Here is a 25,042-nt window from a genome sequence, read left to right as displayed (position 1 = left end):
ATGACTCATGAGTAAGTGTGCTATGAGCTAAATCAATTGTTGTAGTGTACAGTGTACACTATCTCCCATAATTCAAAAATCTATTGGATTTTTGGGGTGAATCTTGGATGAGGAGGAATCAATGAATCCACAAGTAAATTTATTTAGATTCAATTTTAAAAAGATCTAAGTTACATGATAAATTAAGCCAAAATGATTTATAAAAGATAATAGTAAGTACAGAGAATTTAAAGAAAATTTACGATCAAAAGAACTTAAATATATATATATATATATATATATATATATATATATATATATATATATAGCTCATGAATTTGAAGTTTTAAGATTATCACTACAAGAAAACATTCGACTCTCGACGGATGTATTCGTTGGGAATCCGTCAGGCCATTCTCGATGGATTTCTGACGAATATGTATCGTCGGGTCTAGAGCATTGAAAAATAATCAATCAGGGATTTTTATCAGGAATATGTCGGAAATATTTTTGACAGATTTTCGCCAAAACAATTCATCAAAAATATTTTGTCAGAAATTACCGAAAGAAGTCCGCCGGAAATTTTTAAATATTTATAAAAAGTAATTTATTTTTTAAAAGTATATTTAAAAATAAATAAAACATTTTTAAAATATATAAAAATATAACTAAAATTAAAAAAAATGTTTATAATGTTAAAAGGTTTTAAATATAGAAATAACATGAAAAATCTAAACTAAATTCCTAACTTAAAAATTATAAATAAAACTAACACATCGTAAACAAACACATTTTTAAAATTATTATTTTATATATAATAACAAAATATATAAAATATAAAAGATGGTTAAAAGTTAAATAAAAATTTCTAAAACTAATAAAAACTTATCTAAAAATTCTTCAAAGTATTAAAAATATTTTTAAAAATCGAAAACGTTTTTTAATATAGTTTTAAACATCTTACAAACAAATAAATGTTTTGTAAAATTTGAAGACAATTCATAAATATTTTTGAAAGTTTATAATTTTTTTAAAACAGTTATCTCACGTTTTTATGATAATTGCTTTTTTAATTCAATAAAAATTAATATTGATTTTTTTTTAAATTTAGAATAATTAGTTTAAAATGTAAAATTCAGTTTATTCAAAAACCATCTTATAAATTTGATAAACAAAAAATACTATTCCTAAAACTAACAAAACCTAACACAAACAACAAAATCTTAAATCTAAACTCAAAATCCCTAATTAACTTTCAAATCAATAAAATCGATAATCTAACATGTTTTTAATCAAACGATCTCATCAAAAATGGAAACTTACATGATTTAGATATAAATTGAGACATGGAGACGATTTTAGGAGAGAATGGTGAGAGAAGAGAGTTTTTTTCTTTTAGAAAGAGATATAGTAAAATGAGGAAGAATAAGTTTTTCACAATATGCATTAAATTTCTGACATAAAATATTCGTCAAGAATCCATTGGAAATTTTCAGTTCAGCGGTAACTAAATTTTTGGAGAGAAAATTATCCAAGTTTATTTTCGATTTCCGATGGATTTTCGAAACCAAGAACCGTCGGGAATTCATCAAAAATTTCTGACGGATTTCTACGAACTAGATAAATCCGTCAGGAATTTTTGACGAATTTTTGACCAATTGTGGCTTCAGATCATGAAAAATGAATAAAGTAATATCGAGATTATTCGATTATGTTATACATCCAATATAGAAAGGTTTGTATTACTCACACACTAACAAAACCACTTAAAACCAATTTTTTAAAAAAATATCTATGAATTCTCTTAATCATTTCTATAAGTATACATAGGTTCTAACTGGTGACCAATATATGAACAATATGAATGAGTAGGGAAAAAATGCAGAGGAATAAAATTAGAAGAATAAAGAGGAACATTATTCCTTATCAATTTTAGTGAGAAACAAATTTATTCTATATTCCTCTAGAATAAAAGGAATGAGAAGGAACAGAAAGGAAAAATTATTCCTTATAAATGGTAAAAAGAATTAGGAATAGCAAAGAATGCATCATTCCTTTTTATTTCTTGGTCACCATTTAGACCCATAATGTTAACTAGATGTTTATGATTTAATTGACTTATCATTAGGCGATGTTATTTTGAAGATAATATTGAGCGTTTGTTACGTCCAAATTTGTGTTTATACTTATCACATAGGTTAAGACCCGCGCCTTGCGCGGGATGAACATTATATATATAAATTATTTTTTATATTATATGTTTATAACATATTATGAAATAATAAATATATATTAAATAATTAAAAATTCATTATCTACTACTTATATAATTAAATTGGTGCGAACATATAAATAAATTTTATAAATCGAAAAAATATTTTTTCTATTTCATATAATATATAATTAAATTTAAATGATAGTAACATATATATGGTATATTTTAATATTAATATTTATTATATGATGCTTTTTGCTCATATTTATTTTTCATTTGTATCTGTTATAACAAAAAGTCTAAATTAGTAATAACAAAATTTTCATTGTGGGATTAATGGTTTAAGTAATTTATAATATTTTAAAAAATTAAGTTGTCAATATTTTTTCAAATTTTTTATCAAAAAAATGTTCAAAGTAAATTTCAAAATTAAGATATTGATGTATTTTTATATGCCATATAGTTTAATTAAAAATGATACTTATATTTATATATCTTTTATAATTGATACTTATTAAATGAGACTTTCAACTTATATTATTTTTTAATTATTTGTATCATGTCATAACAAAATTTTTAAATCATAGATCACAAAATTTGAATGTGAAACTTTTAATAGTTTTAGTAATTTATACTCTTTTTTAAAAATTCAAACTATAATATATAAATAATTTTTTAATTTTTATTATATGGTTACTATGATGGTTTAATTTATTTTAATAGCTTAAAATTAAACAAATATAATTATAATACACACTTATTTCTATCAAATCTTTATTATTCAAAATCATTAATTGTCATATATACTTTAGTCACATTAGGCAAATTCTATAATCTTATTTAAGGAAATAATGAAGCACATTAATAATGTATTTATTGTGGTTTAATAAAAAGCTTATTATATATTTAGATAGACCAACCTATTTCTCTAAGGATTCTAAGAATCATTCTAGTGATGACATGTGGCTATAAAAAAATGTTGCAATGCTTCTCAAATAATATATAGGGGATTACCAACGGAAGTCAACTGTTATATTTTCAAGACCAATTTTTCTGTTTTGGAAATTTCCAATGGAAGTCAATTGTTATATATTTTCAAGACCTTAAATTTGCAAATCTTGATTGCAATACAAATCACATTACCCAATGACAAAAATTCATTACAAAAAAAATTTGTTTAAAAGAAGAAGATTAACCCAATAGAACAAAGATAATATACTTTTTTGCTGTCTAGCAAGCATCAGGGGTAGTTCCAATACCAAAGTTCATGCTCATTTCTATAGAACTCTGTGAGTCATGTTTTGGCTTGTTCCTTCCCTTGAGTTTTCATATGCTAAGCACTCGTTTAATTCGGTAACGACTTCAGACATAGTTGGTCTTCTAGCTGACGAAGGATTTAGACACGACATTGCTAGTTCAACTGCTCTCCAAACAGAACCAGAGTCATAATCTCCATGGAGTTTTGGATCCACAATGTTCTGGATGTCTCCTTCTGTAAGCATTACCCCAACCCATTCTGCAATATATGGGTTTTCACGATTCTGATTGATTACAGGCTGATTTGTGATGATCTCTAATAGTACAATTCCGAAGCTATAAACATCACTTTTTTCGTTCAACCAGTTTGTTCGATAATACCTGCAAAATTGTTTCTTTATGTCATTAGAAGAGAAGAGAAATTGCAAAAATGTGGTATATATTAAGCTACGAATGAAACATCAGAGTTTATACAATTTAAAACACAATAAAAATCAACAGCCTTATACAACTTACTCTGGATCAAGGTATCCAGGGGTTCCAGCAACAACCGTGGACACATGAGTTTCTCCTTCAACTGGAAAAGATCTTGAAAGTCCAAAATCAGCTAACTTAGCCTGAAAATGCTCATTCAATAATATGTTTGTGGTTTTGACATCCCTATGAATCATAGGTGGTTTACATCCATTATGCAAGTATTCCAAACCTATGCAACAATTTTTCATTTCAAGGTTTAAGCAAATAAATTGAAGAAACAAGAAACTATACATCGAAACTCATATCAAACCTTGTGCAGATTGGACGACTATTTTTAGTCTAGTTTCCCAATTCAGAATAGATCCACCTCGTTTTCCTACGTTTCAGTCAATATATGAACATGTTACCATACACAAATTTGCTCTTTGTAGAAATTAATAATACTTACCCGACATATGTTCTCTCAAGTCTCCGTTAGCCATGTATTCGTATATGAGAGCTAAATTTTCTCCTTCATCACAATATCCGACGAGGCGAACTAAATTTTTGTGGTGAACTCTGAGAAGAAGTTCCACCTAGAAGTGTAGAAGAACCATAACAAAATTGTAACGTTTCATTTTTAAAGTACCGTATTGTTTTCTATAAATCTTTAGTATAGATATTTGCTAACGGTTACCTCTGCTTTGAATTCTTTATACCCTTGAGAAGATGAGTGTGAGAGCACTTTAACAGCTACTTGTTCAGTACCATTTACAGTTCCATGATAGACCATTCCAAATCCTCCTTTACCAAGGATTTTTTCAAAGTTATTTGTCATTGTTACAACCTCCGAGTAAGTAAATCTTCTGTTTTTCGTCATTATTGCCGGTACTGAAGATCTGGTTGTTCTAGGATCTGATACATGCATATAAGATGATAGACCAAATGTGATATGACTTTGGAAACATGCATGTATTATGAATGTAATGAAATTTTATGTCAGTTTAAAATGTTTTTTTTGTATACCTGCACTGTTTGGTGTCTTTTTCTTTCTGAATACAAAAAAGAAAGCCAATGCAGATCCAAGAACAACAACGACTACAACCGATACAACAATAGGTACTACACTAGACTTTTTCTTGGAACCAGCGGATTTGTTAGCACATAATTCATCCGCACAAATAAGATCCGGGTTTCCATCACTACTGTAAGTTAATTACCAGTGATGTTTAGTTAGAATCAAATAGGTTTAATATATTCATGAAGAAAATATGGTATATGATAAAAACATTACATTAGTTTTAGTCCTTTTTTCTTAAGAAGATCTTGAGGAATAGATCCATTCAGATTGTTCCCACTTAAATTTCTGTTAAGATAGACAGAGTTAGGAACATAAGCAATGCTATAATGAAGGAAGACAACAGACAAAAATGATGGCCACAAAAGCGACTCACATGACCAAGAGTGCTTTCATGCCAGCAAGAAACTCAGGTACTCCTCCAGTCAAATTATTGTTTGACAAGTCTCTGATTAAACATTTATTGTAAATATGAAATATATACGACGTTTTTTTTTTTGAACATTAAAATTAGCAGTGTCTTTTCTATACATTTTAGAAGAAGAAAAACAATTAAAAATGACTGATAACACTTAATTATAAATAAATTGGTTTTATCCAGTTCATTGGTTCATGATTTCTGGATCTTAGCAGTTAATGATGTGAGATGTCTGGAGAAAAGGATAATATATACGATGTTATAAAGATGATGATGTTTTCCCTCTACTTACAATTCTTTTAGGTTGGTTAGATTTTGAATGCCAGGCGCGATGATCCCGGTTAGTTGACTTGATGATAAATTTCTAAAGACATATTCATGAACACATTTTACTTAAAATGTCAATAAATTGTGAGATGTTAAAAAAAAAAGGACACCGCATTGTGAGAGAACTGGCAAAATAATTTAAAGAATGATCTTACAAGTAAGTGACTATAGGTGGCTCTGAAGCATTTGAGTTGTCACAGTTTAAACCATCCCATAAGAACTCTATAGGAACACAAGGATCCCCTTGCCAGCTAATCCTACTCAGTCCATAAGTATTTTGGATACTCTTGATAGCAAGAACTGGTATAAAATTCTTGTTAAATCAATAATCAACTACTCATGCATACAAAATGAAAGGAGTCATATAGAGGAAAATATTATACTGACATACCATCATCTTGGTTTGTTTCCAACAGCGGAAAATCGATCACCATGTAAATCTCGATAGCATTTATGAGAGGAGGAAGAGTAGATTTTGACGTTCTTAATAACTCTACGATGCAATTTCCTTTATCACATTGTTGTGGTGTGAAGTAGGATAACGTTTCTGTGGACAACGGTTTAGGACTATAGCGTTCGTGCATAGGATCACCATTCACCAATACACTGAATTCTCGGGTTTCGTTGGCCTGTAAAGATTGAATCTCGGCAAAGTGCATGTAGATATAAAATTGGGTCGTGGAAGGAAACAATAACCAGGTGAAATTCCAGGACGCAAAAGCACTTATAGGCGTTGAGGCTGACGCCATCACGACTTGTGGTGGGTTATAACCATTAGAAGTGTTTACGGTGAGATTGGTAGTTACTTGTGTCCAGTTTTTCTCATTGAAATTGGGTATCCATGCACGATCGCTAACATCATTGGGATACCTAGCAAAAATATTTTAATCATGTGTTAGAGTCTACAAAACTTGGATCAAGAACCAATCACTTTGAACTAAACTCTTGTGGTAAACTCGAACGGTAGAGAAATATTTCAATCGAAAGTACCTCAACCGGCCTCGAAATTTTTGTGTAACCGTATCAAATAAAGCAAGATTTTTCAAAAATTAATATTTTTGACGAAATAGCTACAAAATGTTTTAAAAGGGTATAATATTTAATTAAGTTTTATTCATAAGGGCATGCATGATGACTGATACCTTACGGTACGGCTTGCAGTGCTGAAATAATTCCGTCGGAAATGCCTCAGAGAGCCGCTCTGAGTATTGTAAATACTATTGTTCTGTAATGGTCGTAGCTCTAACGTATTAATCATAGGATAACTTATTCCTGTCTTAACTAAACAGACCTGCAGAGTCTTAGATATGGGTTTGTGGATGATCTCCTCGAACATTCCACCTGTCCCCATAGACTCAAATCAATCGTTTCCAAAAGATTTGGACCAAGGTAGAGGTCGAAACTCGGGTATTCGTTAAGACCATCGTAATTACCGTACACGAATAAAGCTCTGATAAGATATTTTGAGCCTTGCGTGACGTTCAAGGTATAGCAGTTTCTGATTCCATCTGGGAAGTACCTGAGATTCCAAACCGGTTTAGGGAAGAGCGACTCGATCTCCTTTTGGACTTTTCCGGTTTTGCCAGTTTGCACGAAACCGTTGTCCGTTGAGAATGTTAGTCCGGTTTGAACGTCGTTGTAAGGAGGCTCGTTAGGTGGTGAGCCACAATCCAAGCTGATGAATCCTAGTAACACATTACACATATAAGCAAGATGTAATCGGACCAATATTTGTATATGAGAACGATCTTTCAACGTAAGTGTAGTACAGAAATACTAGAACCGTGTATGTAATACCTTTTTGGTCCTGAGCTTCAACGATATGTAAAAGGGAAGAAAAAGTGATGCATATCAACGCAAATAACCGAAGTGCCTGAGGATGTTTCTCCATTATTCTTTAGTGGTACATTTACAAAAAAAAAACACACACACACACATAAAACTTTTGAGATGTCTCGTTATAATGGAAATTGTTTTTTTTTTTCTGAACAATGTTATAATGGAAATTGTTGAAAGCAAATAAGCACCGATGTGAAACCCTTTATCAAAAAAGAAGAAGCGCCGATGTGGTTTTTGGTGGTCAGTTTATAAAAATAAATAAATAAAAAGAGTCAGCTGTCTGCAACCAAAATAAAACTAAACTAAGAAGTCAAATTTGATTCATGTTCTATAAAAGATTTAAAATCAACGATCCAAGTGTTAATAATGTGCTACCATGGCTAAAATATGAAAAGTGATGATAACCAAAAAAAAATATGAATAGTGATTTTAGATCATTTTAAAAAGACGCAAAGAATACATGTAAAAACTGGCTTTGCTGGTCCAGAAATGACGTGCATGCAACAACACATAATTTTTTTTTTTTTTGATAAAATAACAACACATAAAATTTGGTGATTATTGGTGACTTTGACCTTTGAGTTTAGTTTCATTTGGTGATTATTTGATCTGTCTTTTGTTTATGTTTCCTTATAATTAATTAGGTTATCATCGAACTAGAGTTCAATAATTGAAACAAAATGTCAACACTCATCATTTATTTATTTGTTTTGGGCAAGAACATTGCTTTTACGCGGATGCTTCACTAGCATCTCCAATGTATTACTCCAAATTTTACTCCAAAATGGTGTAATTTTAAAATAGAGTTGGGTTTTACTCCAATGTATTACTCCATTTTTTACTCCAAAAAAATATATTCTTTTTTTCATTTAGTTAATAATTATTAGTAGTACCTTCAACTTATAAAAATTTAACAATTAACACAACTATTTTATTTTTACAAAATTTCCATAATAATATATTTTATTTAAATTAAGTATTTATCATTAAAAACACAACTAGAGATTATCGTTCAATTACAATTCATGCAGTTTTTACATATGCAATTTTTCAAATTCAAAAATATTTATATGCATTAAAAGAACATAAAAAAAACAAAGTTTTGTTTTGTTATTTGAAATATGTATTGGATCCTACTGTTTGTGCATATATCAAGTTCAACAAGTACAAATGTTATCAATCAAAATTTTGACCCACAAGATTAAAAAAACTCATTTGTTCCGTATGAATAATACTTCACCGATTTTGATAGTTTCGAAAACAATTTACCAAATTAATTATTAAATTACTTATTTATATTATATTATTTATTTTTAGTTTTGACTTTTATGAGTTTATGCATATTTTATGTAAATTATTAAATAATCTTTTGCGAAGTATTATATTTTTTCATGTTATTATATTATTTGAAGTATGAAATATATTATTAAAGATTAAAATGACTATTTCATAAATAGAAAAAGTTCAACTCCAAAATGGAGTAATGGGTAAAATTACTCCATAAATGGAGTAATCCTAGCTATTACTCCATTTTGGAGTTGAATATGAAATGGGGTTGGAGAAGATTTTACTCCATAATTAAGTTTGGAGTCAAAAATGGAGTAGGGTTGGAAATGTCCTAATACAAAACTTCGAGTGAACAATGGAACTTGTACTAATCTAACTCCTTTTGTCTTTTTCAGAATGGCCTAACGGCTGATGACCCTAAAAGTCATAGGATTTGAAACTATGGGGTTATAACCAATATTTTTAAAATCATATCCATAACCAAACCGGAAAAGCTTTTAGCTGATGGTTCAACCGGGTTCAGTTGAGTTTAATTATAGAATAAAAACTAAACCATTTTGTTATTTATCTTCTGAAATTTTTACGAATATAGTTATATTTAGTTATTGAAAATTTTAATATAATTAATCATAATTATAAAAATTGCTATTTTAACTTATAATTTTTGTAGTCATATTTAGAAATTTATAAAAAAAATAATAATAAAAATGTCCAAAATTTTATTTATAGCAGTGTCTTTTCTATACATTTTAGAAGAAAAACAATTAAAAATGATTAATAACACTTAATTATAAATAAATTGGTTTTATCCAGTTCATTGGTTCATGATTTCTGGATCTTAGCAGTTAATGATGTGAGCTGTGTGGAGAAAAGGATGAGATAAGGAACCATCTGTTTTTTGCATGTCTCTTTTTCTATACGGTATGAGAGAATCTTGCTCAAAGACTTGTAGATAACAATATAAATCGGGACTGGCAGTGGTTGTTGCAGCGCTAACAAAGGATGGGGGTGAAGGGAGTGGATGCTTGTCTAGCAAAGTTACCATTTTAGATGACAGTTTACCACATATGGTAAAAGAGGAATGCTATGCGTCATCATGACTTCAACAGATCATATGCCCAGACTCATCGGTAAGGACATGAAGAATAGGATTAGTTCTCTAAAATACAAGCTAGAGCACAAGCTGGGTGGGTGGGTTACTTCGAAGATGACTATGATTTAGAATTGATTTTCATACTTCAGATTAGAGTTTCTTTTACATAGTAGGTGACTGATATGTAAATAACATTTTTTTTTGATAGATCAATAAATTTGAAATTTCATCAAAAAAAATATAAAAAATTTTACTGGTTTAAATGGTTTTGGATTTGTTACATGTACAATCCATAAATAATTCCGGTTTACGGTTTAATTTTGTTTGACCACTGGTCTAATTTAAAATTTAAAAAGCAGAAAATAAAATTTACATATATTTTAATAACTTTTAAAATAAGAAACCTATTATGTTAATCACGTATATTTTAGAAACTAAAATAGATGTTTCATCTCAAGGTGTGAAACTTCTTGTTTAATTAAAAGGAAATAATGTATAAATGATGAAACTAAAATAGATGTTTCATATGATTCATTTAACGACGCCTTCAAATTCCAACTGGCACTTACCCAATCCAAATCCCGGTTCGATACTCGAATAGCTGAATATTTTGGGCCAATAGAAATATAAAATGGGCCGAAATATATAACTCTTGAGTCACTCAGTAAGTAGAGAGGCCCACACGGCGACGCATCACTTCCATGGACGCCTCTCTTCTATCCGCGGATACCTTCAACGGCAATGCGGGGGAGCAGATTGCTCCTCCGCTGCAACCACCAGGCACGGATATGACCGGTATTTGCTTCAGAGATCAGCTCTGGATCAACTCCTACCCTCTAGACCGTAACTACGTCTTCGACTACTTCGCCCTCTCTCCCTTCTACGATATCACCTGCAACAACGAGATCCTTCGTCGTAGATCCGTTCACCCTCTCGACCACTCTCAGCTCTCGTAATCATCTCCTCCCCCTCCTTTCAATTTCGAGTTTTAGGGTTTTGATTATAAATTATCATGTGCAGGAAGATGACAGGGTTAGAGTATGTGATCAGCGATGCCACTGAGCCAAACTTTTTCGTGTTTCGGAAGCAGAAGAGAGATGGTCCTGAGAAAGTCACACCGATGCTGACGTATTATATCTTGGACGGTTCTATATACCAAGCTCCTCAGCTTTGTACTGTCTTTGCAGCTCGTGTTGTGAGAGTTTCTTCTCCCTTTCTCTCTTGTCTGCTTTTATAGATAGTTGCTGCTTAACTGTTTTTTTTTTTGTTTCCTTCTCATTTAGGGTCGGGCTGTTTATAATATATCTAACGCTTTCTCGGTTGCTGCATCGAAATTGGAGACCATTAGGCAGGGTAATGTTTTGTTCGATTGTTCTGTCTCATTTGATGTGATGTTAATCGTTTCTTTCTGCTAAGTTCTCTGCCGGCTCTACTAGCTAAGTCCATAAGACTGGGCTGATAGATGCAAATGTAAATACTTTGTCAGTTAACTTAGGAAGCTCATAGTCAATGCTTCACTTATCAACTACTTGTTGGTCTTTGTTGAACTTGAGAAAGGTTACTTTATTGATCTTGTGATTTATCTATGGATTTTTCAGGTGATGCTAAAAGCCAGAACGAACCTTCTGAGTCAAAGCCTGCTAGTGAGACGGTTGATCTTAAGGAAGTGAAGCGAGTCGATTTGATTCTTAAGTCTTTATATAGCAAGGTACATTCGTAATACATACTTGCGTGAATCTGTTCTGGCTTTACTTCTTATTACCTTTTTTCTGATTGGGAGACTTGCTTCTTTATGTGTGTTGCGTTGTGCAGCTACCCCCAGCACCTCCACCACCACCCTTCCCTGAAGGCTATGTTAGCCAGGAAGCATTAGGGGAAAAGGAAGAAGAGGTTGGAACACAGGGAGGAGAGTCACAACAGCCTCAAATTGATCCTATTATCGATCAAGGTCCTGCTAAACGAATGAAGTTCTAAAGCTCATCAAGATTGTTTCTTCATCTTCGCTTCTCAGATAAATAGAATTCTTAGGTACTAGCAAAGACTCTTCTACCTTTTTTTCTTTCTTCTTATCTTCTAATTTGAACTCGTCACAGTATTGTTTACCTGGTCACTTGTCAAATTTTATCTGAAAGTAAGTCATCTCGCGGCAAACACTTCAAGGTCAACTAATTGGTATCTATCATGTACTTAATGAAATGAAATTGACAATTACTATGTGAACTCAAAAGAGAGTTGCATCATCAAAACGAATGGTTTATGTTGGTCAATGGTAACTAGATTTGATCTCTCAATTATTTTAGTCATCTTCTTGACCAACTAGTTGCAGTTTACTACCTCTCTATACCCTCATATATAAACATACTACACTCAACCGTGGTCTCAAGTTTCAACACCAAATCAATTACGTTTTAAACATATTCACCAATTTACATTAAAAAATCGGAGATGGAAACCAATCCATCGAAGTCCAGCGTCCTCATATATGTTCTAGTTCTTGCACTGGTCTTGTCTCCAATACTCCCATGTCAAGCAGCTAGTGTGCATCTAGGAGGTAAGTTAGAAAATTTATCTCTGAATTTCCCTATCTTACATGGTTTGTAGATTTTTCTTAGGGAGATAAAATTACGTTTCTATGGAAATAGGTGGAGGGCGTAAGTTGATGGCACCATCACCACCACTTCTCATGTGTCCACACTGTGAGTGTTGCGCACCGGCTGCACCTGGCTTCTGCTGCCCATGTAGCTGTCCCGGTGGTCCCTAATGATTACGACTTCGGTATCAGAGGGGATAATGGAAGTGGTTGATATCATTGTAATAGTTAAATGTATGAATAAGTCAACACGATCTTTAGTCTGTGTTTCTAATAAGAAAACTTGTGGGTTCTACTGGTGAGTATTAAAAGTATATAAGTTTGTAATATTTTGATGTATTAATAAGTAAGTAATCAAGTCCTCTTTATGTTTTTAATAAGAAAACTTTTGGGTTCCGCAGATGAGTTATAAGTTGGTTTTGATGACCTCCTTGGATTTGATGAAGAATCATAAATAAATCAAAAATTTGATCAGGTGAGTTCACAACAACGTTGAAATTCTTTCAGGGTTTGGAAAAAATAGTTAACTGAGAATTGCTAAAAAAAAAAAATTTTGGTAAAAATGTTAAGATATTATTACCAAATTTTAAGTTTTTGATAGAATTATAGAGAATAACACGAAGCAGAAAAAAAGAAAAAACTAAACACAAACTCGATCTAAAAACGAAAGGCAAGACAGACACAACAACCACAACCACAACTACAGCTCCGAAACGCGACTAAATCCGCACTATCAACTTGCCGCAAAAAGATGAACCAAGTTCAACCGAAAGTCGAAACCCGGTAATTTTGGCCTTCCTGATGAATCCACTCTTAAAGATAATGGCCCATCTAAAAACAGCTCGCCGAGAGTATCAAAACACCTGCCCACGAACAAGCAGCAACAGCAATGGTCTACCACACTTTCAATAACCAAACCGAGCATTTATTAGACCTGGATACGACTTGTACAAGATATCGAACCGAGCAAAACAGGCCGCAACTTCCGTACTCCATAACCCGAGCCCATTCTGTACACAATTGCTTTGCACACCACCACAAGAAGCTCAATCAAGCTCATGTAGTGCTGGGATGTGAGCGAAGGCCGAACATTAGATGTGGCGGTCATTAACACGAGAACCACCACATGCTCGAAGCCATCGAAAACCGACGAACTGTAATTGGAGCTGCTAAAAGTTATTGCGAAACTATTCCTAATTTATTACCTGCAATGACGTCTTGTTGGTTAAAAGAAAAGCTATGTGAGAAAAGTCTTTATAAATAACTATGAGATCACCTAGTTTTTGGCAGAGAAAAGTAAACTATGTAGAGTTTCAAAAACTCAACTATTTTCCATGCATGCAATGACTAAAAGAAAAATTAAATATAATTTGATTCAGAATTCAATGAGAGAACTACTTGAATGCAATAAACTACCGTCGAAAAAGTAGATACAGCTGGATCATATGACACGACCATAAGTATTTTATAGTATCGACAGCATACTTCATGCCTCTAAAAGCATTTCCAAAAGAAACTCTATAACTCCAAATATAGAGTTTTTTGCTCTCCAAAAAGAAACTTCAAAACTTCAAATTTGAAGTTTTGAAGAGTGAAACTTCAAATATAGAGTTTCACTTTTCAAAACTTCAAATTTGAAGTTTCATCTTTTTATTTGCATTTTGGTCCTTACAATTATAGATCATATTTATAATTCTTAAATATTTTTTTGTTTATTGTTTTAATCCTTAAAAAATTTATATCTCATAAATATTTTAAATTTGTTTTATAAATTTAAGTTTATACATGAAATTAAATAAAAAATTTAAAACAAGATTTATAATATTTTAAAACTAGAATTAAACAACAAGAATATTACAAAAAACCATAATAAAAACTTATTAAAAACACATGAAGACATAATTATTACTCAAATTTAAATATTATAAAAACACTAGCAGTCTGGTAAATTTGCTCCAAAACTTCCCAAATCTCCAAAATGTTGCTCAAACAAATTTTGTGTAACCGAAGATGATTGTTGTTGTTGTTCTTGACGCCTTTTTCGTACGATTCTTTTTTGTTCAGATCGAATGTATTCACGAATATTAACATCATCGATAGAAGCTAAGTTTTTTAGAAATATTTTATTTTCCTCTTTTACTTCTTTAAAAGCTATTTTTTTGCTTCATTTTGCAGTCGTAATTCAATCATCTCATGACCCTTTTCCCTGCTTGTTGTACTTTCGTTTAAAAGATCAAGGATTTTTTCATTTGATGATATCAAACTATCAGCGGGTATAAGAAATGCACTAGTTGATCATATATGGGAGCATTACGAAAATAATTTTATGGAATAATGGAGTATTTGCTTGCAGTTTAATATTTAATTATGTATTTTTATTTATAATTTTATATTTTAGTGTAAGATTTTTTTAATTAATATTTCTGTAATATTTATATATATGTACTAGTTATTTATAGAAGTTTTTATGAATTTACATCAACTATGACAAATATAAGGACTATAGTGTAAAATATAAATAATTTTGAAGTTAGGTTTGAAGTTTTACTTTTGGAGAATAATACATTGAAACTTCAAATATAGAGTTTTGGAAACTTCAAAATAGAGTTCCTTTTTGGAGATGCTCTTAGAGCATTTCCAAAAGAAACTCTATAACACCAAATATAGAGTTTTTTTGCTTTCCAAAAAAAAACTTCAAAACTTTAAATTTGAAGTTTTGAAGAGTGAAACTCTAAATATAGAGTTTCACTTTTCAAAAATTCAAATTTGAAATTTCATCTTTTTATTTGCATTTTGGTCCTTACAATTATAGATCATATTTATAATTTTTAAATATTTTTTTGTTTATTGTTTTAATCCTTATAAATTTTATATCTCATAAATATTTTAAATTTGTTTTATAAATTTAAGTTTTACACGTGAAATTAATTAAAAAAATTTAAAAAGATTTATAATATTTTAAAACTAGAATTAAACAACAAGAATATTACAAAAAACCATAATAAAAACTTATTAAAAAGATACATGAAAACATAATTATCACTCAAATTTAAATATTATAACAACACTAATAGTCTGGTAAATTTGCTCCAAAACCTCCCAAATCTCTAAAATATTGCCCAAACAAATTTTGTGTAACCGAAGATGATTGTTGTTGTTTCTCTTGACGCCTTTTTCGTACCATTCTTTCTTGTTCAGATCGAATGTATTCACAAATATTAACATCATCGATAGAAGCTAAGTTTTTTAGAAATATTTTATTTTCCTCTTTTACTTCTTTAAAAGCTAATTTTTTTGCTTCATTTTGCAGTCGTAATTCAATCATCTCATGACATTTTTTCCTGCTTGTTGTACTTTCGTTTAAAAGATCAATGATTTTTTCGTTTGATGATATCAAACTATCAGCGGGTATATTATGAGGATATTATATTTCAACAATTTTTGGCTCGTAATCTACAAATAAAAAAAAAAGAGAATCATTTTTTACTTCTAAATGCACTAGTTGATCATATATGAGAGCATTACGAAAATAATTTTATGGAATAATATATTATTTGCTTGCAGTTTAATATTTAATAATGTACTTTTATTTATAATTTTATATTTTAGTGTAAGATTTTTTTAATTAATATTTCTGTAATATTTATATATATGTACTAGTTATTTATAGAAGTCTTACGAATTTACATCAACTATGACAAATATAATGACTATAGTGTAAAATATAAATAATTTTGAAGTTTGGTTTGAAGTTTTACTTTTGGAGAAAAATACATTGAAACTTCAAATATAGAATTTTGGAAACTTCAAAATAGAGTTATTTTTTAGAGATGCTCTAATTACACTGCAAGCGAAAAGTATTCAATTAGTATCGTTCCTTTGAATTCAACATCCTCTTAAAAAAGTATTTAGTGAAGTCTGCAGATTTTTTATCAGTGTAAAAGTTCCTTGCACAAACGGTCTAAATACATCACCTGCAACCAAAAATAGATTTCATAATACCAGATTCAAACATCATAAAATTAACCCATATGAGTAGTTATAATATATTTTCAGGGTTTGAAAAAAATAGTTAAAAGAGAATTGCTAACAAACTATTCCTGTTTATTATTTTTTAATTATGGAAATTTCAGATCTTAATTTTTTAAAATAACACTTTGTATCAAAATGATGTAAACCCGAGAACTACTAGTAGGCCATTAGAACGTTGGTAGTTTATTGTTTTCCACATGAAGTAGTACTCGAGAACAAAAAAAATTTAATCATTAATACTCATACAAACTTTTCCACAAATTTGAATTTCTTGGTATTTGATATTAATAGTTCAGCAAAAAAAAAACGACTACTTAACAAATGGATATAGAAGATAGCTAAATTTGGTTATAAAAACGTTACATAATCGCATAATATGCAAATATGAGTGAGAAACTCTTTTCAAAACCATTCTAATTCATTACGTGCAATGACGTCTTGTTGGTACTTCAAACTAAAAGAATGGCCAGTGAGCAGTGAGCCCCATCCGCAAGACGGAAGCCACGTAAGAAAATGTCTTTATAAATAACTATGGGAATGAGATCACCTAGTTTTGGCTGAGAAAAGTAAACTATTTCTTGAGTTACAAAAAGTCAACTATTTTCCATGCATGCAAGTTGCAACTATGACTAAAAGCAAAATTAAATATAATTTGATTCAGAATTCTATTAGATAACTAATTGAATGCAATAATCTACCATCGAAAACTCGATGCTGGGTCATATTACACGACCACAAGTATTTTATAGTATCGACAGCATACTTGCACATACGGTCTACATACATCATCAGCAACCAAAAAATAGATTTTACAATACCAGATTCAAACAACGTAAAATTAACCCATAGGAGTAATATTATAATATTTTTTCATCAATATAATTCGTATGATCTCGTTTATAATCCATTAATATTTTATAATACACACAGTATGTAATAGCTCGTATGCCGTAGGTAATAAGAACTCATTGTGGCAAACGGCTCACTGAAGAAAACAATTATAACAATTTTTCTTTCTGTGTGTTAAATGTTAGTATATGCAAAAGCTTAATTATTCGATTAAGTGAAGTTCCAATGTATCTAAAGCAATTTTTCTAATATTTTAACTTGTTCCTCAATTTTTTTTTCCTTTGGAGACATGCATGCTGACGCTGCTGCTAAGCTAAAGAACAATGTATCGTAAACCTAAGTAAGATTTTTTTTAACTTGCCTTATAACCTAACTAATTTTGCTAGTCATTGAAAGAATATAGGATAATATTCCTAATTCTCTAGTATCTATCTTGTTAATATCTCACTGTATTACGTGATATGTGTAATAACTTTGGCTTTATATAACCTATTCAATATAATGAACCTCTCAAAGGGAATTCACCCAATAACATGATATCAGAGCTATAGCTTCTGATCTAAGTTTTTTTTTTCTTCTACGCCAACTCCTATCTATCATCTCTTCTCTTACATCTCTTTTCTATTCTCTTTCTGACTTCAAAACAACAATTAAAAACTTCCAATTTGTCAGGAGGAGAATATAACAACATTCAATTTCAAAATTATTTTGATACGAATGGAATCCAAGTTAGATTTTCCTGTCCCCATATGTCTCAGAAAAACGGTAAGTCCGAACGCATGATCCGAACGATCAACAATGCTATACGGTCTTTACTTGCTCAGGATAAACTTTCACCGAGTTATTGGGTTGAAGCCCTCCATGTCGCGGTTCATCTCATCAACATCATTCCTTCTGCAGCAATCCAAAACCAAATACCTCATATTGTCCTCTTTCATCAACCCCGACCTATGGCCACTTAAGAGTGTTCGGTTGCTTATGCTTTCCAAACCTCAACCACTCTCATCTCCCTAAACTCTCACCTCGCTCTACACCTTGTCTATTTCTTGGCTACCCATCTCAACACCGTGGTTACCATTGTCTAAACCTAAAAACCAACAAAATAATCCTCTCCAGACATGTCTACTTTGACGAGGACAAATTTCCTGCTGCATAACCAAAACATGATGGCTCAAAGTATCACTTTCTTGACCATCAAGATGAACCAGCACCCATTTTCAAAACCATCCTTACAAAACCTCTGCCGGCACCACAGCCAACACAAACAAACCCACCCATTAACACGATTCAGACGACTCCATCTCATTACCCAATGACAACGAGAGCACGGTCAGGAATCACAAAACCTAAACCTATAGTCTCCCTTCTTACCACTACCAAATCGCTACTACCAAAGAGCCACATCCAAGCCTTAGCCGACCCTAACTAGAACCCATCATTGTTTGATGAATATGGTGCTATGATTAAGACTATGACTTGGGACTTGGTACCACATCCAAAAAATGTCAATCTTATCAGGTCAATGTGGCTCCACAGACACAAATACGAAGGGAATGGGAAGCTTAAGAAGCACAAGTCTTGTATAATTACGAATGGTAAATCACAAGAGGCAGGTATTGACTTCAATGAAACTTTTATTCCAGTGGTAAAACCAACAACCATTCGAACTGTACTCCACATAGGTGTTGCAAACAACTGGCCGATACATCAATTGGATGTACAAAACACCTTCCTCCATGGAGACATAGAGGAGACAGTCTACATGCATCAGCCTCCTGGGTTTGTCAGCAAGCAACATCCCAACCATGTCTGCAAGCTTCGAAAGGCTATCTCTCGCCTCAAGCAAGCTCCAAAAGCCTGGAATGCGCACTTTGCAAAATTTCTAATGAAACTTGGCTTTGTCATAAGCAGGACAGATACATCTTTATTTGAATTCAGGAAAGGAGCTGAACTAGCATACATTCTATTATACGTTGATGACATTGTCTTAACATCATCATCAACAACACTCCTCAACAAAATCATTGAGGCACTCAAACCGAAATTCCCATGACTGATCTTGGTCGTCTGCAGCACTTCCTAGGAATAAAGGCGGACTTCAACAAACAAGGCCTCTTTCTAGTCAAAGCGCTTATGCTCAAGACATAATCAAGCGCGCAAACATGGGCACGTCTAAACTGGTCACCACGCCCGTAGACATCAAATCCAAACTTTCAGCTGAAGAAGGAGACAAGCTTGCGAACCCCACAGAATATCACAGCTTAGCATGCGCCTTACAATACCTCACATTCACACGCCCCGACATCTCCTACGGAGTCCATTAAATTTGTCTCTATATGCATGACCCTCGCGTTCCACACTTTCAAGCTTTGAAGCGCATCATACGATATGTAAAGGGCCCAATTTCACATGGACAACAGCTCTATAGAGGGAATATCGACACTTTGACAGCTTATACAGACGCAGACTGGGGAGGCTGTCCTGATACACGAAGATCCACCTCAGGGTTCTGTGTCTTTCTCAGCCCCAGTCTAGTCTCCTGGTCAGCTAATAGACAACAAACAATTTCAAGATCGAGCTCTGAAGCTGAATACAAAGGCGTGGCCAACACGGTTGCAGAACTATGCTGGATACGCAACCTAATGCTTGAACTCCACTACAAGATCACCAAAGCCTCTGTCGTCTACTGCGACAAAATTGGATCAGTATACCTCTCTTCTAACCTCGTCAAACATCAAAGATCAAAACACATGGAGCTACATATCCATTTCGTACGCGAGAAGGTGGCCATCGACAAAGTGAAAGTGTTATATGTACCAACACCACTCCAATATGCGGACATCTTTACCAAAGGACTCCCGGCAACACTCTTTCAGCAGTTCCGATCCAGTCTGACCATCTTACCATACGATGCTTCGACTGCGGGAGGGTGAAAGAATATAGGAGAATATTCCTAATTTTCTAGTATTTATATGTGATATGTTTAACAACTTTAGCTTTATATAGCCTATTCAATATAATGAACCTCTTAAGGGGAATTTATCCAATAACAGTCATTTATGTGTATATATGGTATATCCTATTCAATATAATGAACCTCTTAAGGGGAATTCATCCAATAACAGTCATTTATGCGTATATATGGTATATCCGTATTTGTGTTGACCAATAAAAACTAGTATATAAATGCTTAAATTCACCCGGTGTCTTTTTTTTTGTTTAAAAAAATGTGATTTCGTTTCTTTGACGGGAATCTAAGTATTGTAAATAATTTTTCCTAGTACGAATTGAACTCAGTGTTTTGACGGGCATTGGCTAAATTGATTCGAATATTCCTTGTCTATATAATACAAATTTAGCAGCCACATAGGGTTACGATTGAGAGTGAGGATCCTTTTAAAAAAAAAAGAAACAAATAAAGTATTGGGAGAATTTGCTCAATATACAAAACACTAATGGAAATGAAGAATATATCAGTGATTTTGACATAATTCATTCGCTAACATTTAGGTAAAGAAAAGTCCGGTTTTGTCCTTTCAATGTACAAGTTGCCGGTTACTGGTAGAGATGACGTGGTCGTTTAGCATCACACGAGAGAGCGAAGACAACGTCACCAATTTATTTACCATATGGAGAAAAATATAACACACTGTCAAACAGAATGAAAAACAAATATACAGTATAGTAAGTAATTTCAAATAGAACATAATCCTATAGATAATGCAAATATAATATAGATTTAACACAACATACGTAAATAATGAACCACCTAATCCTCCTATACTCAAATCTCTACTTAATAAATCTAAACCCTAGGTAAGATCCTATAAACCCAAATACAATCTATAAACAATTATATATAAAGAAAATAATATAGAGAAATGTAAAGAATAGAATACTATATCTAATAGTATAGTAACCTTACATAAATAACCGTAATAATAATACATACTATACTATAATTCTAACGAATATAGTATGGTCTGCAACTTCATCTTCTTCCCCTCGTCCTTTTTTTCAGACATAATATAGCGGTATACACTATGTAAGTAGAAGTATGTACTATGACACTGATATGGAATAGAATCAACCATACTATACGACACTGAAGCCACAAACTTGCGGTTCCAGGGCTTTACAGATACCGATTGCGGCATGCAATCTCAATTTTGATTCATCTACTCTTAAACTGGGACATGCAGTATCAATCGTTGAATATATCAGAAACAAAAAGACTAACCTCTGCAATTTTATGACTACTACTGTATGTTGAAGAAATCGTCACCGAACTCACTGACAAAAGCCCATAAATCCCACAACACACATGACGGACGGTGTGAGTAGATCTTAAATAACGATGCTTATGACTCTTCGTAGACCCTTCACCGCAACCAGTCGCCGGAAACGCTTTTAACAGTGAAACTAATTAATTTTATCTTCCAAAAATAACAGTTAATGTGTGAGTGAAGATGAAGAGGCCACGATGTCAAAGAAGAAAAGATGAATTTTTTTTTTATTTTAATTCTAGCCGGTTGCGAGTGGGGTATAAAGGTATTATTATAGAAAATATACGGTGTACCGTTGTGTTTTAGGGTAAAGAGCTACTGACTTAATTATAATTTTTTTTTGTGCTATAGAATCCAATTTCCCTAAAGTATTCAATGTGAAAATATATTTGAATTTTTGTTGATTTTGCTAAGAAAACTGTAAAAAAATGTTAAAAACCTCCATGTGAAAAAGGAGAGCTAAATATGAATTTAATAGCTTTTTTATTTTCATAAATCAATCGTTAGAGATAACAAACAACATTGAGTGAGTACACATGGACATACTCAGATACTGACACGAATTGTCGAGCAACAGACTTTTGCAAGAACATAGCCTGAAAAAAAATTAGAAACATCGACAAAAATGGCCGAACCGTTTGTCGAAACTCGAATCCCACAGCAAAAGCTCTACGAATCGAAACCTTTCCCGGCGGTAATCTCGCCGTCACTCCCCGCTCCGTCTCTCCCACTCTTCACACAAACCATCACCACCCACAAACCCTATCTCGACTCCCTCCTCCACCGATCCGGAGCCGTCCTCTTCAGAGGCTTCCCCGTGAACTCCGCCACCGACTTCAACGACGTCGTTGAGGCTTTCGGTTTCGACGAGCTTCCTTACGTAGGAGGCGCCGCGCCACGCACTAGCGTCGTAGGACGTGTCTTCACCGCCAACGAGTCCCCACCTGATCAAAAGATCCCATTTCACCACGAGATGGCTCAGGTCTGTTTTAAAAAAAGGTTTTATCTTTTTTTTTTTTTTATTACAATGAATATATAAAAATTGGATCTTTGAAAGATGTTTGTTGTTAGGTTCCTGAGTTTCCATCAAAGTTGTTCTTTTACTGCGAGGTGGAGCCTAACTCTGGAGGAGAGACACCTATCGTGTTGAGTCACGTTGTGTACGAGAGAATGAAGGAGAAGCATCCAGAGTTTGTTCAGAGGTTGGAGGAACATGGTTTGGTCTACGTCAGGGTTTTAGGTGAAGATGATGATCCTTCTTCCCCCATCGGCCGTGGCTGGAAATCAACATTCTTGACTCATGACAAGAACGTTGCTGAGGAAAGGTAACTTTAACTTCATCATCTCTTAATAGTCTCTCTCTTGATAACACTGAGGACTTTGAATCGACAGGGCGGCTAAGCTAGGAATGAAACTGGAGTGGACCGAGGAAGGAGGAGCCAAGACTATAATGGGTCCAATCCCAGCGATCAAGTTTGACAAGTCGAGGAATCGTAAAGTGTGGTTTAACAGCATGGTGGCTGCTTACACAGGGTGGGAGGATAAGAGGAATGAGCCAAGGAAGGCTGTGACTTTTGGAGATGGGGAGCCTTTACCGGAAGATATAGTCCATGACTGTTTAAGGATACTCGAAGAAGAATGTGTTGCTGTTCCGTGGCAGAGAGGAGATGTTCTGCTGATAGACAACTGGGCTGTTCTTCACTCACGTAGACCGTTTGTTCCTCCTCGCAGAGTGCTTGCATCGCTCTGCAAATAGATTGTTATATTGTCTTGTTCCACAACCTGTATACAAACTCATCCTTATGGTATTGTCACACGTGACTAAAGCTTTGTATTCTTAGCTACTAGTGTCTTACATTATTCCTTAGAGAAAGAATAAAAATTCGAAGTCATTGTCATCTCTGGTTCTGTGTTACATAGACGCACATAAGTGTCTTTACTTTTTATTCATATCGTTTCTTCTGCTTATCAGTAGCCTCTGGTGGCAAGGACAGGAACTGGGTGATTTTTCTGGACCTGGGAGACGTCAATCCTGTAGTTTTTGGCAATTTCGTTCAGAGTCATTGGACCCTTGTGATCCTGAGCCTTGCCCTGATAGAGAAGCATGATGTGTCTCACTTGAGCCACGTTTAGTGTTCCTTGCGGCACCGGTTTTGCCTCGTACCTTGTTGATTCAGGAGTAGTGTTCCGGAGCTTTGGGAGTGGCCTTTTCGACGTTTCCACTACCGATGCCTGTTTAAATCACAAAGCATGACCTTTTGTTAAGACGGAAAGACAAGAATATGATACTATTATTTTATCAATATCCTCACAGTTCATCTCTCATTTAACTTAATCTACACAATCAGCAGCACTAAGATCAACAGCAGGATATGGGATACAGTCTGTTTGGGGCTAGACGACATATAACAGTTACTCATGCCAAATATAATATACTCTAGCGTGTAGGAGACCCCAACACCATCTGTGAAAATATTATTATCACCTTACAATAGGTAACAAGTCGGCAATGTTCAAGAAACCTTCATCCAACTATCAACTTAAATTCAATCAGCTACAAGATCTTTACATGACTAATGAAAAAAAAAACCTCACACAGTCACACAAGTTGAGATAACACAGACATAGTACAGTAAAAAACTTAGCCGTTTGTGGATGGATTAGGATGGACACTAACTTAATAGCACATATATACTTGTCCTGATAACATCAAAAAAAAAAAAAAAACAAGACACTAGTAACCTCGCCCATCTCAGCTTTACCACCGGGTTTAGCCTTTATTCTCCCAACCATTTGGTTCAACATTGTATCGTATTGTGGGTCTCTTTCACTATCATCACTGCTGCTTCCTCGAGCTTGAAAATACCCAACAAAACTCAGATTCAAGAAAAAAAACAAAACAAAAGGAACATGTCTAGAGAAGAAACAAAATCCAAGATTCTGCAACATCAAATCAGTGTTGATAAGTAGAAATGTGAAAACTTCCGAATACCAGAAACATCATTGATAGACGGAGATTTCCCGGCGCTGAGTTCTTCTTTTGGAAGAGATCTCCGATCGAGCCTTGATGGAAACTTTTCAACTTCTTTGACTCTCCCAACGGCTCGACGCAGTTGCTGACCCATTGAGATACTCTTATTATACAAGAGATTACAACTCTGTGTTGTTTTGCAGATGATGGTTACAATGTGGAGGGATATAACGGTAGCCCTCCCTTCCCTTCCCCTGCCTTATTCAGGAGGCACAGAGAGAGAGAACCAAGAAAGTGAAGGAACGTGTTTGCCTTGAATGGGTTTTCGAACTCGCGCACAGAACCTCCAAACCCACTTTTTTTTT

The 25,042-nt window shown here is 33.1% G+C and overlaps 5 protein-coding genes across 5 annotated transcripts; 3 read left to right on the top strand and 2 right to left on the bottom strand.

The window, feature by feature from the left end:
• Window positions 1–3,312: 3,312 nt before the first annotated feature.
• Window positions 3,313–10,619, bottom strand: LOC103869180 (receptor-like protein kinase At3g21340). Its single transcript, XM_018659174.2, is given in 15 exon segments — window positions 3,313–3,489; window positions 3,492–3,832; window positions 3,968–4,157; window positions 4,239–4,304; window positions 4,377–4,503; window positions 4,605–4,822; window positions 4,934–5,112; window positions 5,202–5,273; window positions 5,362–5,433; window positions 5,696–5,767; window positions 5,886–6,030; window positions 6,122–6,600; window positions 6,873–7,077; window positions 7,080–7,415; window positions 7,528–10,619. Coding segments are annotated over 15 exon segments (2,661 nt in total). The 5' UTR covers window positions 7,622–10,619; the 3' UTR covers window positions 3,313–3,424.
• On the top strand, window positions 10,612–12,160 carry LOC103869179 (mediator of RNA polymerase II transcription subunit 6). The gene is made up of 5 exons (XM_009147235.2): window positions 10,612–10,901; window positions 10,970–11,144; window positions 11,233–11,302; window positions 11,548–11,657; window positions 11,762–12,160. The coding sequence occupies exons 1-5, from the start codon at window positions 10,651–10,653 to the stop codon at window positions 11,921–11,923; spliced, it is 768 nt and encodes a 255-aa protein (XP_009145483.1). The 5' UTR covers window positions 10,612–10,650; the 3' UTR covers window positions 11,924–12,160.
• Window positions 12,161–12,374: 214 nt separating this feature from the next.
• LOC103869178 lies at window positions 12,375–13,142 on the top strand. Its single transcript, XM_009147234.3, has 2 exons — window positions 12,375–12,500; window positions 12,592–13,142. The coding sequence occupies exons 1-2, from the start codon at window positions 12,395–12,397 to the stop codon at window positions 12,708–12,710; spliced, it is 225 nt and encodes a 74-aa protein (XP_009145482.1). The 5' UTR covers window positions 12,375–12,394; the 3' UTR covers window positions 12,711–13,142.
• Window positions 13,143–22,238: 9,096 nt separating this feature from the next.
• LOC103869175 (clavaminate synthase-like protein At3g21360) lies at window positions 22,239–23,598 on the top strand. The gene is made up of 3 exons (XM_009147232.3): window positions 22,239–22,688; window positions 22,778–23,031; window positions 23,099–23,598. The coding sequence occupies exons 1-3, from the start codon at window positions 22,332–22,334 to the stop codon at window positions 23,460–23,462; spliced, it is 975 nt and encodes a 324-aa protein (XP_009145480.2). The 5' UTR covers window positions 22,239–22,331; the 3' UTR covers window positions 23,463–23,598.
• Window positions 23,525–25,031, bottom strand: LOC103869177. The gene is made up of 3 exons (XM_009147233.3): window positions 24,699–25,031; window positions 24,449–24,561; window positions 23,525–23,938 (listed from the first exon to the last, which is right to left on the bottom strand). The coding sequence occupies exons 1-3, from the start codon at window positions 24,829–24,831 to the stop codon at window positions 23,675–23,677; spliced, it is 510 nt and encodes a 169-aa protein (XP_009145481.2). The 5' UTR covers window positions 24,832–25,031; the 3' UTR covers window positions 23,525–23,674.
• Window positions 25,032–25,042: the final 11 nt, after the last annotated feature.

Source organism: Brassica rapa, chromosome A05, assembly GCF_000309985.2.
Source record: "Brassica rapa cultivar Chiifu-401-42 chromosome A05, CAAS_Brap_v3.01, whole genome shotgun sequence".
Taxonomy (NCBI): domain Eukaryota; kingdom Viridiplantae; phylum Streptophyta; class Magnoliopsida; order Brassicales; family Brassicaceae; genus Brassica; species Brassica rapa.
This window is presented reverse-complemented; position numbering and strand designations above follow the sequence as displayed.